The 13,733-nt window shown below is 37.1% G+C and overlaps 1 protein-coding gene across 29 annotated transcripts in view; it reads left to right on the forward strand.

Moving 5' to 3' along the window:
* FYB2 (FYN binding protein 2) overlaps positions 1 to 13,733 on the forward strand; it is a 98,779-nt gene that overhangs the window by 60,895 nt on the left and 24,151 nt on the right. For 8 of the 29 annotated variants that reach the window (XR_012419712.1, XR_012419713.1, XM_005543248.5 and 5 more), the window contains 5 exons: positions 1,607 to 1,703; positions 4,349 to 4,508; positions 11,484 to 11,598; positions 11,684 to 11,724; positions 13,525 to 13,588. Coding sequence is in view for 22 of the 29 variants with exons in the window: in XM_005543248.5 (XP_005543305.3) it covers positions 1,607 to 1,703; positions 4,349 to 4,508; positions 11,484 to 11,598; positions 11,684 to 11,724; positions 13,525 to 13,588 (477 nt within the window). In the remaining 7 variants the exon portion in view is untranslated. Of the gene's footprint in view, positions 1 to 1,606; positions 1,704 to 3,531; positions 3,670 to 4,348; positions 4,509 to 11,459; positions 11,599 to 11,683; positions 11,725 to 13,524; positions 13,589 to 13,733 lie in introns of all 29 variants that reach the window. The other 21 variants (XR_012419709.1, XR_012419711.1, XM_045370266.3 and 18 more) reach the window with 6 other exon arrangements.

Here is a 13,733-nt window from a genome sequence, read left to right on the forward strand (position 1 = left end):
TCACACAATCAAACAGGCAAATAACAATAACATGAATTCCAAAGAACTGACAGTTTCTGAAATGCACCACGCTGTTTGAAGTCTCTTTGCCTTTGCTCTTTTAAGCCATCGATTCACCCCAATTTAACAATCTGGCAAGCTTCTACTAATCCATCAAGCACCCCTTGTGTATGAACCCTTTCTTCATTCCACTCCCTCAGAGAGAAGTAACCAGTCCCTTGCCTGTGGTACCACTGTAAGTTCTGTTTGCACAGTATGTTTGCACAAATGGCACTGTATGTAGTTTGCTAACATGCCAATTCATCCTCCCCTCCCTACTCCCCTTCTTGTTTGGGAGCTCCTTGTATTCAGGGCCAATGTCTTAATGTTCTTGGTGTTCCTGATACCTCTCACACTCCTTGGGTCCAGAGGAATGCCCTGGCACATAGTAGCGCTCTTACCTGCCTCTTCAGAGTCTGTTTCTAGCCCTTCTCCATGGAGTTATTCTAATATATTTTTAAAAGCATGGTTGATGAGCTCTGGAGAAGCAAATATCAAAATTTCCTGATTGAGTCTGAAAACATTTGCTGAATCATGGAGAAAACCTGCTTTAGCTGGGTGGGCTACCTTCCTCTCTCTCCCTCAGTTCCTACCTGTCCCTAAACTTACGACACTAACACAGTGCTGGGCACATGGTAGGCACAGGTCAAATGATTAATTATTTAGTTCAACATTTATTGAGCTTTTACTCTTCAGACACTGCTGGATTCTGAGGTACAAAACTGAATAGAATATATTTTCTACCCTTGATCCAAGGTGGGAGGGGAAGCCAGAGTAGTTGGGAGTGAGGGGTTACTTGGAGAGTAAAATGACCAAATAAATAGGAAATCACAATAAAATATTATCACTCCTTTGGAAGTTTAACAACACAGAAGTGAGGCACGAAAACCAGCTATTCCTACACAGCATTAACACTGGAGTTACACATGTGAATAAGATAGTTCTGCCTTGATTTTTAGTGGTTGACAAGGCAAAGTGGAGGGACTGGAGATAGATCTATAGATAGATGTACTGTAAGACAATATAGAAGAACAAAGTGTTAGAAGAGTAGAGAAGGTATGACTGCTTGGGAGAATCAGGGAAGCATTCTCAGAGATAAGATGATTTAGCTATATCATGAAGGGCATTGTATTTACCAGTATAAGATGTGGAAGGCATGTCTAAAGAAAAATAATAAAAAGGAAGAGTTGCTCAAATAGGGTGGTGGGTTTGAGGAATTATGAGAGTCTAGACTCAAGCAAAAGTGGAGGTAAAAGGCAGCATGAGATGAGTTTGGAAAGAAAGGTAGGAGCCAGATCACGATGAAAGTTAAGTTTTATCTTATAGGCAATAGGGAGTTAGAAGATTTTAAGCAGGAATTAACACTCTGGCATTAATTGGAACAGGCAGAAACTCAAGGAAACTACGTATATAATTGATCTGATCCTAGACTCCTCATCTAAGAGAAATGATTCATATTTGCTTAAATCAATTTTTCCCATTCATTTCATTTAGGATTGGACAGTACACTATCATTTAAATGCTCTAAGCTTCATTTTTTTTTTCCTGGTGTCTCTTCACATTTCAGTGCTAAACATGAAGATAAAAAAATGAAGGAAAAAGAGCCATGTGAATTGGAACCTAAGAACACAGAAAAGGAACCACATTCAAACCATGTTTTCAAGGTACCTATGTTCTACGGTTCCTGCAATGTAGACCTATAACAGATCAGTTCATGGGGGTGACTTTATAGGGCCTGAGAGACAGAGCTCTTCAGAGAGACAGAGTTAGGAAATGCAATGGGCATTTGATATTGTATCAAGGAAATAAATGTAACAATGACACTAAGCTCTAGCCCTTAATTTTCTACTTTTTAGCCATGAAGCAGGCCTTAGAGGCAGGGGCTGGACCTAGATTAAGTCCAACAAGAAACCCAGGGTGCAAACTACAAGGCAGTATCCACTCTCAGGTGCCGTCCCTGCCCTTGTACTACCCTGGAGTGAGAGTTTCCTTAAATGCTGTGCCCTAAGACTCTGCTTAGAAGAGTGACTTGTCTCTGAGCTTGGTTACCTCATCTGTAAAATGAAAATAAATGATTTCTACCCAACTACCATCCCCATTCCCATGCCAATTCTACCTTGTTTGTGGTGATAAAATAACGTGCAAGAAAGTGTTTCATACGCCATAAGCTACCATAAAAATGAAATGTATTCTTGTTGCTTTCATTAATACTAAATATGATGAATGTGTGTATATCCATATCTAATTGACCCCATCCCCTTCAAAGCAGTTGGGTGGCAGGAGGCTTAAACAATAGATACCACCAGGGCAATTGCCAGTGCTCACATTAGATACCTGTTTGAGATGTGCCTATCTTTTAATACGCAGTTGTCCCAGTGCCATCTGCAGAGCTAGGGTAAATCAAACAGCATGTTGGCTGTATGAGCCTGAACTGGCGTGTAGGTCCAGAGGCTGGGCTGGACCATGTTGGGTGTTCACAGAGCATCAGAAAGCAGCATAATTCAAAGGATGGTGTAAGTTGCTAATTGGGAACGACAAGGTCCAGAGCCAGGGGAGCAGCACTGGGTGTAAAGGCCAAGCCATCAATGGCTGTCAAGTTAGAGATCAGGAATGGTTTGATCAGGAGCATATGAGAGGGCAGGAGAGATACATGACTAAGGATATTAACCATGAAAAATCTTAGGCTCTGCTCTTTTTCAATGCTGGCTATGTGGCGTAAGCCAGATATGGGCTCAAACTACTAACAAAGGGTCACTTCCTTCTTTCATAGAGTGTGTTTGGGTTTCAGAAATTGTTAAATGTTATTTAGAATATGTTAGGTGAATGAGGGGACTGCCTTCATTATGACAGTACACTGAAGGACGGTGGTCACTATATTTGTGCAAAATATTGACTTCATTACTTTCTTGTCACTTTTCTCCATTTATACATTTAATTCTTGGTACCATGACTTAAAAGAATGCCCCTCCTCTTATTCTTCTATGAGTTTCCCCAAGATCCCACCCAAAACTCAGGATAATCCGCTCCTTATATCTACTAATTACATTAGCCTTTCCCAAGTACTTTCAAATGTATTATCATAGTCAATCCTCATGTCTATTCTGTTGTAGTCAGAAGAACAATAACCTTTCTCTCATTTTCATTGGACAATTATAAAACACTTAGATGGCCAAAAATACTCTAATTTTCTCTCTCTCCATGATCTCTTCCTGTCAGTCTATGCAGAACGTTCTGAAATGTAAATGTGATCAGGGTTTTCCCCTGCCTGAATCCTAATGGCTAAGAAATAAAGCCCAAACTCTTTGCTTTGCACGCAGGACCCTTCGTAAGTCAGTCCCATGCTCATTTACCTTTTCAACTGCATCTCTAGGCTGTTTTTCCTTATCTTTTTCCTTAAACTCTTACCTTAGCAGCAGCCTCCTTCCTACCCTTATAAGGACGTGAATACTTCCCCAAATCCCCTGTGCCTTTTTTTTGTGCTTTATCTGCCAGATACTCCTTTATCTGCTCTATCAATCTCCTACTGACGTTTGGAAAATACAGTTTAATAAAATCTGCTTTTCGAGGTCTTCTCTAACCCCTCTCCCAGCCAAGAGAACCAGCCTCCTCATCCTCTCTGTTTCCATGATGGTGAGCAATACTGCTGTAAATAACGTTCATCACATTATGCCCTAATTAATCATTTGCATGCATTATCTCCAAGACCAATGTCTTAGGAAACTCTGTCTCTACTTCTAGAGCTTAGCATGTTGTCTTGCCTTCAGTAAGTGCTTGACAAATGCTAGAGAAAGGTAGTAAAGAAAGAAGTGAGAAGGAACAGAAGAATGGTGCGTGGGAAGACAAAATGTAGGCAAAAAGAAGGAAGTGAAAAGGAATACATAGCATCCCTTAGAACAAGGTTCTGGGGTCAAGTCGTGCCTAGGTAGATTACTAACTGTGGAACCAGTGACCAGTTACTTAACCTCTCTAAACTCTTTATTAAGAGAATTGATGATACTTTTCTCATGAGGTATCATGATGATTAAGTTATATGGAATATAAAAAGCCTACCCTATAGTCAGTACACCCTATATCCTGACTGCTTCCTGTGAGCTGCCTCTGTGCCAGGCATTCACTGAACATTCAGAGGTCATGAAGGATATAGTATGCACCTTCAGGAAACTTAGAATCTGGTAAGATATTATTCAATGTTAAATAAATGATAAACAATTGTTATCTAAGAGGAATGAATGAAAAATTGTACAAGTAAGCAAAGAACTGATTAGGTAAGTCAGAGACCTATGGTACTCTCCCTTTTGCATATGTTTAGGTAGATGCCTATGAAGGGACACCTGAAAAAATTCAGATGACCAACGTCCACACAGGTAGAAGGAACATGTTGGCTGGAAAGCAAGAGGCCATGATTGACGTCATCCAGACAAATCCCTGCCCTGAGGGCCCGAAGCTGGCCAGGCACTCCCAAGGCCACTGTAAGTTGCATTTCTTCCTGATCCTCTTCATCATTACCAATTTGTTTTATAGCTGAGCATGGCCAAAATTTTAATTTATTTTACCAATATTTATTGAACATCTATTATGTGCCAAGCAACTTGCCCTAGTGAGGAAGCTGTGCAGTACTGGGAAAAAAAAAAAAAAAAAACAATGAATTCAAAAGCAGAAGTCTTGAGTTCAAACCTAAGCTCTAATACTTAGTAAGCTGTGTGGTAAGGATTTTATATTCCTGCAACTCAATTTCTTCATTTATAAAAAGAGATCATCATAATATGGACCTCACAGGGCTTTTATGAGGACCAAATCTGACAGTATGTCATATGATAGGTACTCAGCAAATGTTTATTCTTTTCTTTTTATATATACTAGCTCCTGTTGTCTAGGCTCACATCATCATTGACATGTACTGATGATAACACTATGGTGTCATTTGTGGACTTTATTCAGGTTGTATTTTACCTGCATGTTAGTCAGGACTCTTGATTGCAAGCAACAGTAATCAAACCATACTATGTTAAACCAAAAAGAAAAGGAGATTCACCTAGCACAAAGTCTAGTCATGGTTGGATCCAGGGACACAAACAATATCACTTTTTGCACTCCTGGTTTTACTACCCTTTCAGTTGACACTTTAATAACAACAGAACGACCACAGTAATAGGACCTGGAATAAAGCATTTCTATACTAACCCTGTGATTTTGGGAAATTTACTTACTTTCATGTGCAAGTGGTGATACTACTACTAATTTCCTAGGGCTATTTGTCAATGCATATGAAGTTTCTGGATCATATGTTAAGTAACTATTAGTCTTTTTCATTTATTTGTATTTTGAAAAATATCATACCATGCCTTACATTACAATTCATGATTTATGTGTTATCTCCCATGGCACACTGTGGGCACCTTGAAATCACAGACCATTTGCTAATTTTTTCTGTATCTCTGTAACCTGACACAGTATCGGGCACACAGGAGAAACCCAACTTAATTTTGTAGAATGAAAGGATAAATCAAACTTCAGTGTCTAAAAATATGGTGGACTAGGCAATATGAATGACTCTCTTGACTAAAACAAAGTGAAGAATCAATTTTTTAAAACATTCATAAAAGTATCACAGAAATGATTTATGAAGAAAATCACCCACAGGCCTGCAGTAACCAGGAAACCTGGGAGGTGCGTGCCAAAGCTAACTTTTGCCTTGATGATTTTTACTGAGATCCAAATCCCTATTTAGTTTTATCCCAGATTTCAAATAATTCCCTCAAAGTATTCTTTAAAATATTAACAACTGATAGTCAAAAATAACCAAGCACAAGGAAACAACTCACAGTGAGGGAAAACCAGCAGAACAGATAGCAGACCCAACCTACAAGATATTGCAGATATTAGAATCATCGGGTATAACACATAAGGTGTTTAATATGTTTTTAAAATAGAGAATAATATGAATAGGGAATAACCATATTTTAAAAATATTTGAAAAGGAAAAAATAATAATTGATACATTGATAAAATGCAGTGATTGCATTTTATATCACATTACCTACAGTTGAAGAGAAAATTAGTGAACTAAAAGATAAATCTAAAGAAATTATCCAAAATTCATTCTACAGGGGGAAATGATTTGAAAAAAAAAGAGTAAAAGAGAAGATAAAAGTCATGGAAGATAAAGTGAGAAGTCTTAAAATAGCAATAAAATCAGAAAAATCAGAATTCCATAAACAGATACTGGAAAAATGAGGAAGAGGAAATAATAGATAAAACAGATACTATCTGAGAATTTTCCAAAATTATTGAGAGAGATAAATTTGAACCAGGAACCCTAAGGTTCTTAAGCAGGATAAAGAACAGAAATCTATGCCTAGCCATGCAAAATGAAGAACATTAAAGAGTAAGAGAATATCTTAAAAGACCTTAAAAACAGACAAAGGGGAAAAACCAATCACCTACAAAAAGAAAAAAAAAAAATTGAGCTCTGACTGCTGAGTTCTCTCTGCTGAGTTCTCTCTGACTGCTGAGTGTGTAACGAGAATACAGTTTTGCTGAAAGAGATTAAATGTCTACCTGAAATTTTATGCCTCATAAAAATGTCTTTCACAAATGAAAGAAAAATAAGATGTTATCAGACAAATAAAAACTGGGACATTTTATTGTTCAGATAAAATGCACTGAAGGAAATTCTAAAGCATGTACTTCAGGCAGAAGGAAAATAATCACAGACAGAAAGTTGTGGATGCAAGAAAAAAAGTTAAGCGAAAGCATTAACGCAAGAAAATAATGTCAAATTGAGGAAGGTCTAAAATATTATAAAATATTGAACATTCATAGTGCTTATATTGAGATGGTGATTAAAGTGTCCTAAGGTTGGTAATTGTTTGGGAAGAGAGTAATGGTATTAATTTGCTTTAGCCTTGAAAGAATTAGAAGAGCTAGGATACATTCATTAAAATATACCATTAAAAGAGTGAGAAGGTAACACCACACGTCTACAACCATCTGATCTTTGACAAACCTGACAAAAACAAGCAATGAGGAAAGGATTTCCTGTTTAATAAATGGTGCTGGGAAAACTGGCTAGCCATATGCAGAAAACAGAAACTGGACCCCTTCCTTATACCTTACACAAAAATTAACTCAAGAAGAATTAAAGACTTAAATGTAAAACCTAAAACCATAAAAACCCAAGAAGAAAACCTAGGCAATACCATTCAGGACATAGGCATGGACAAGGACTTCATGTCTAAAACACCAAAAGCAATGGCAAAAAAGAAGCCAAAGTTGACAAATGGGGTCAAATTAAACTAAAGAGCTTCTGCACAGCAAAAGCAACTATCATCAGAGTGAACAGGCAACCTTCAGAATCAGGGAATTTTTGGAATCTATCCATCTGACAAAGGTCTAATATCCAGAATCTACAAGGAACTTAAACAAATTTACAAAGAAAAAACAACCCTATCAAAAAGTGGGCAAAGGATATGAACAGACACTTCTCAAAAGAAGACATTTATGCAGCCAACAAACATGAAAAAAAAGCTCATAATCACTGGTCATTAGAGAAATCCAAATCAAAACCACAATAAGATACCATCTCACGCCAGTTAGAATGGCAATTATCAAAAAGTCAGGAAACAACAGATGCTGGCGAGGCTGTGGAGAAATAGGAATGCTTTTACACTGTTGGTCAGAGTGTACATTAGTTCAACCATTGTGGAAGACAGTGTGGTGATTCCTCAAGGATCTAGAACCAGAAATACCATTTGACCCAGCAATCCCATTACTGGGTATATATCCAAAGAATTATAAATAATTCTATAAAGATACATGCACACGTATGTTTATTGCAGCACTATTTACAATAGCAAAGACTTGGAAACAACTCATCAATGATAGACTGGATAAAGAAAATGTGGTGCATATATACCATGGAATACTATGCCGAATATACCATGGAATACTATGGAGAAATTTATGCAACCATAAAAAAGAATGAGTTCATGTCCTTTGCAAGGACATGGATGAAGCTGGAAGCCATCATTCTCAGCAAACTAACATAGGAAGAAAAAACCAAATACTACATATTCTCACTCATAAGTGGGGGTTGAGCAGTGAGGAACACATGGACACAGGGAAGGGAACATCACATACTGGGGCCTGTCGGGGGTGGGAGGCAAGGGGATGGAGAGCATTAGGATAAATACTTAGTACATGCGGGGCTTAAAACCTAGATGACGGGTTGATTGGTGCAGCAAACCACCATGGCACAACAAACCTGCACATTCTGCACAGGTATCTCAGAACTTAAAGTAAAATTAAAAAAAAAAATTTAAAAAGAGTGAGAAGGTAAGTCACTGTGTAGGAGAAGATATTTGCATTATTTACATATACCATTTATATATCAAATATATACATATTTGATAAATGACTCATATTTGGAATACACATCTTCTATAAATGCTTGGTATTCAGAAAATATAAACTAGAAATCAATTTTTAAAAAAGGAAATGTAGTGAAATTAGAAAAATATTGAACAGGCCCTTCCCCAAAGAGACTATCCAAAGGGCAAATACACTATGAAGATTCAATTCTGCTCACCAAATTGTCTACCATAGAAAAGACTAAAAGTATCAAGTGTTAGTGAAGATCTGGAGCAACTAAAACTCTCATTCTCTGTGGAGACTGTAAGCTGAGACAACCATTCTGGAAAACTGTTTGGTAGTACTAAGGTTGAACATATGCGTATCCTATGACCTAGCAATTTCGTACTTATGTATATATCCCAATGTAAGTGCACAGTTTAATGCACCAAAACACACAGACAAAACGTTTGTAGCAAAACTTTTTGTAATAGCCCCAAATTGGAAATTGTCCAAATGCCCATAAAAAGTAGAATAGATAAATAAATGGTAACCAATTCACGTAATAGAATAAAGTCATCGGAATCAACAAATTAAAACTATTTGCAACACTATGGATGAATCTCACAAACATAATATTGAAGGAAAGTAGGCGGCACCATAGAGTACATACTAAATTATTCCATTATTATAACATTCAAAAATAAGTACTGCTGGTATTAGAAGTCAGGAGAGTGGTCACTCTTGTGGGTAACTATTAAAAGATAAATGAAAGAAAACAAATAGAAAAGAAAACAGAATGGCGGAAAAAGAAGAAACTTTAGCCAGACAAAGATAAGAAAAAAAATGGAACAAATAAAAATATATACTAAGATAATAGATATAAATTTTAAAATATCAGTAGACGCTATAAATGTAATACACTAAATTCACTAGTGAGAAGACACATGCATTCAAATCATTCGAAATTCAAATATATTAAGTGCTTTTTATGTGCCCAGCACTGTTCTAGGAAATGGGGATATATAGCAGCAAACAGGCAAAAATTTCTTTTCTCACGGAGGTTACTTTCTGATCAGAGGAGACAGGCAATAAATAATAAAAGATCTATATTGAATGGTATTAATAGTAAATACTATGAAAAAATAAAGCAAGCTAAGAGCATTAAGGAAGCAGATGAAGGTGATGGAGGTTGCCATTTTAAAGTGCTCATGGAATGGCGTGAACCCGGGAGGCAGAGCTTGCAGTGAGCCGAGATCGCGCCACTGCACTCCAGCCTGGGCGACTGAGCGAGACTTCGTCTCAAAAAAAAAAAAAAAAAAAAAAAAAGTGCTCATGGATGACTTCAAAGACCTTAAGTAGCTGAGGAAGAGAGCCATATGTGTATCTAGGATATGAACGACCTAGGAAAAGAAAAAAAGTGCAAATCCCTGAGGCAGAAGTTGGCCAGATACGCTGGAGGAGCTGCAAGGAGGCCAGTGTGGCCTCAGGGTAACTGAGGAAGAGTATAGTAGGAGATGGGGTCACAGAAATAATAAGGGACTTCTGTAGATCATTGCAAGAACTTTAGCATTTACCATAAATGAGATTTTTAAAACCACTGAAAGCCTTTGAAAGTACAAGAAAGGCATGACCTGCTTTGCATTTTAAAAAATCATCTGGCTTCTGTCTTGAAAATAAAATGTAAGCTAAATCGGGGAGAACGGTTAGGAGGTTATTGCAATAATTTAGGTGAGAAATGGTGGTAGCTTGGAGGAGGATACTATGGTGGAATTGCTGAGATGTGTTTGAAATCAGAATATAATTTGAAACTATAGTGGACAGATGGCTTTGGATTAGAAGTGAGAAATGAGAGAGAAATGAATCAAGGATGTCTCCAAGGTTTTGGGCCTGAGCAACATAAAGGATGGAATTGCCCCTTTTATGAGATTGAATAAACTTCAGGAAGAGCAAACTTGCAGAGAGAAGTTATGAGTTTGGTTTGGAATGTAATATGTTTAGACAACCAAAAGGAAATGGTGTGAAGGCTGATAAAGTATCTGGAATTCATGAGAGATGTCTAAATTGGAGATGTAAATTTGAGAGTCGTCAGTGTTTTTAAAATGAAGCCATAAACTTTTGCATTTGCTTCAGCCAAAAGGAAGGATTGAGGAAGGAAAAAAAATGCTGCAGACTGAGAAGCAACTGTGTGTTCAGCATCTTTATTTTGTATTGGAGAAATTTACTGATCACTCCTTGAGAAAAAGCAGGACCTTATGCCTCCGAGAGCTGACATTCATTGAGATGGTTTGGGGCCTACACGCTCACTGACTTCTTGTCAGGGGATAAAATCTTATTGCTTGGTTCATTTAACTAATAGATACAAGTTAATGTGCTTGTTTATTTCTCAAGTATATTACTTTCTATTTCTGATTAGTAGTTCATATCTGAATATGGCTATGAATTACCAATACCCTAAATATTAACCAATGCCAACAGATAAAGAAGTGGCAGTTTTATGGTTATGACAAGTTTACAACTCTGTGAAGTAAGCCAGCGTCTGCATTCAGCTACCTGTGCAAACAATCCCTCTACATTTGTTAACCTGGCACACTATCTTCTGGCTAACTCCAGAATGAATTAATGAATACTATATATTGATATGTGCTCAATCAATCAACTTGTCTGAGAAATTTTGCTTTAAGAAATGCCATAAGACTGGATAAGATCATCTAGATGTAGAGAGATAAGCCCCAGGGATGTACCCTGGTAGACTTCAAAGTTTGAGGTCAGGGATTAAAGGAAGAACCATCAAAGAAGGGAGTTACTAGTTTACGAGGTAACCAGCACCCTTTTTAAGTATGTATTTAATCCTTGCCAAAACCACATGATTCGGTGTTAGCATTATTATCCTCAACTTCAGAGAATCATAACTGAGGCACTGCAAAGTGAGGTGGCTTGCCCAAGGATCATACATACCAAGACTGTAATCCAATTTTAGCACATTTAATCTGCCTTTTCTTATGCTTGCTTGCATTGCCAGTGATGTGTGTGAATGACTTTATGATGGCAGCTGATGAAATGTTTTTCAGGGGGGGTTTCTGATTTCCTTTCAGGTGGGTATCTGGAGGTTTTGGAGTCGACTAAAGAAACTCCAGACCTAGGGGTCTCTAAGCCAAGTTCCATCTCGGAGGAGATATATGATGATGTCGAGTACTCCAGGAAAGAGGTGTAAGTAACGTTCCAGTCTTTCAGCAAGATGAATGTGATGAGACTTTAAAGGTACAAAAATGGTCTTTGTTATTTTCTCCCGTAGACCGAAGCCAAACTTCCGTAGCTCATTTGCCTCAAATAGTGGTAAGTATAGGAAGACATTTCTGAAGCTGCCAGTAGGAATTGCAGAATACTTCTATGACTGATTAGTGATAAGACGTCTTTTAATTATTCATATTTTAATAATACCAATTTGTGAGAAGCTAAGAGAAGCAGTATCAAGGTATGTGCTAACAGCAATACCAAGGTATGTGCTAATAAATGCATTTAGAATCAGGAACGTGAAGATGCTGGTAAGAGCATTCTTATGTAAAAGTGAATTTACTTCCTTCCTGATTTTTTACAATGGAAGTCTGATTATAAGAATGTTTTTACTTAAAACACTTTCTTGGCTTTCTAATACTTTAAAGATTGACTTCTGACATGATCTAGAGTCCTTGACTAACCTACCCCTACAGACCTCTGGAGCCTCATCTCATACTATACTCAGTCTTCACCTTTGAGACCCAGTTATGCTGACCTTCTTTTAGCTTCTATAATTTGCCAAGCTCCCACAGCAGGGTATTTTCATATGCTTCTCCCTCCCTTTCCGAAATCCTCTTTCCTCCCCTGGGTCCCTTTGCTTCACTGACTCTTAATCTTCTAATCTCAGTTCCATCATTATTTCCACAGGGAATATTCTCCTTGGTGTACAATCTCATAGTACCATGGACTTCTTTTTCATAGTACTTATTGCAGTGGTAATTTTGTTCTTATGTGACTTTTTAATTAATGTCTCCCCTCCTAGATTATTACCTTCTTTATACATACCATTTTCTCCAGCCCCTAGCATAATGCCAAGTACATGTTAGATATTCAAAAGAATCTGTTGAATGAATGAATTCATGAATGAAAAAGTAATGGGGAGGTGTTGGTCAAAGGATACAAAATTTCAATTAGGAGAAGTACCTTCAGGAGGTTTATAGTACAACATAGTGATTATAGTTAATAACAAAGTATTTTATACTTGAAAATTGCTGAGAGTAGATTTTTTAATTCTCTCCACGAGAAAGTATGTGAGGTAATGAATATGTTAACTAGCTTGACTTAGTCATTCCACTATGTATACAATTATCAAAACATGTTATAGATCATAAGTGTATATAGTTGTTTGTCAATTTTAAAATAAATTTTAGAAAAAGAAAAAGCAATGGAGGAGAGAGAATCAAATGTTACTCTGATTGATCTTCTTAGAATCCCAGAAGTTTAGAGGGAAAAACAACCTTAAATATCATTAAACCCAGCACACTCATTTTAAAAAGAAAATTGAGACATAGAGAAGTGACTCCTCTAAGATCATTGTGTGTTAAAGTCGAGTTTTGAACCTGAAAATCCTGACCCTTAATTCAAAGTTCTTTCCATTATACTCTGTGTCAGGATTGAATTAAAGTATATCTGTGTATGTTAAGCTTATGTTTTGGGCTAGGCCAAAGCCATGCTGTGAAGGGAGAGATTATTCAAGATATAGCTCATTTTCCATGGTTTCCCCGGCATTCAGCGCAATGCCTGATGCTTAGTAAATTCTGATTATTATGTATTAAATACAGAAAGGAGGGAGGGAGGAAGGAAGGAATCTATTGAAGAACCAACTGTCTTTGACTAAATCAGTTCAAACTTGGAATCAGGTGGAAATGAGTCTTAATTTTCATTTATACATACTTTTATAGAATTTTCAGTATTTTTACCATATGCTTTTAAACACGTGTGGCTGAGTTTCAGTAAAAACTATTTAACAAAAGAAAGATCAAAGTACCTAGCATCTAGTAAGTATCTAAAACATTTTGTTAAATATGAATCTGAACTATTGCTGTTGGAATGAATATAAGTAGGGTTTTTTAATTTCAGAAGAAAACAGAGAAGAAATGTATGAAGATGTCTACAAAACAAAGAACAACTACCCAAAGATAGAGTGAGTTTCTCTCTTTCTTGGCTTTGTAGGCTAATGATACTTCCCGTTGGTATAGTAAAGCCAGAGCTTAAATGAGAACCCACCTCCACCCCGCCCCACCGCCACCCCCGACTCCCATCATCATCTCTTAGGAAAGATTCACACT

The sequence above is a fragment of the Macaca fascicularis genome, chromosome 1, assembly GCF_037993035.2.
Source record: "Macaca fascicularis isolate 582-1 chromosome 1, T2T-MFA8v1.1".
In the NCBI taxonomy this organism is placed as follows: Eukaryota; Metazoa; Chordata; class Mammalia; order Primates; family Cercopithecidae; genus Macaca; species Macaca fascicularis.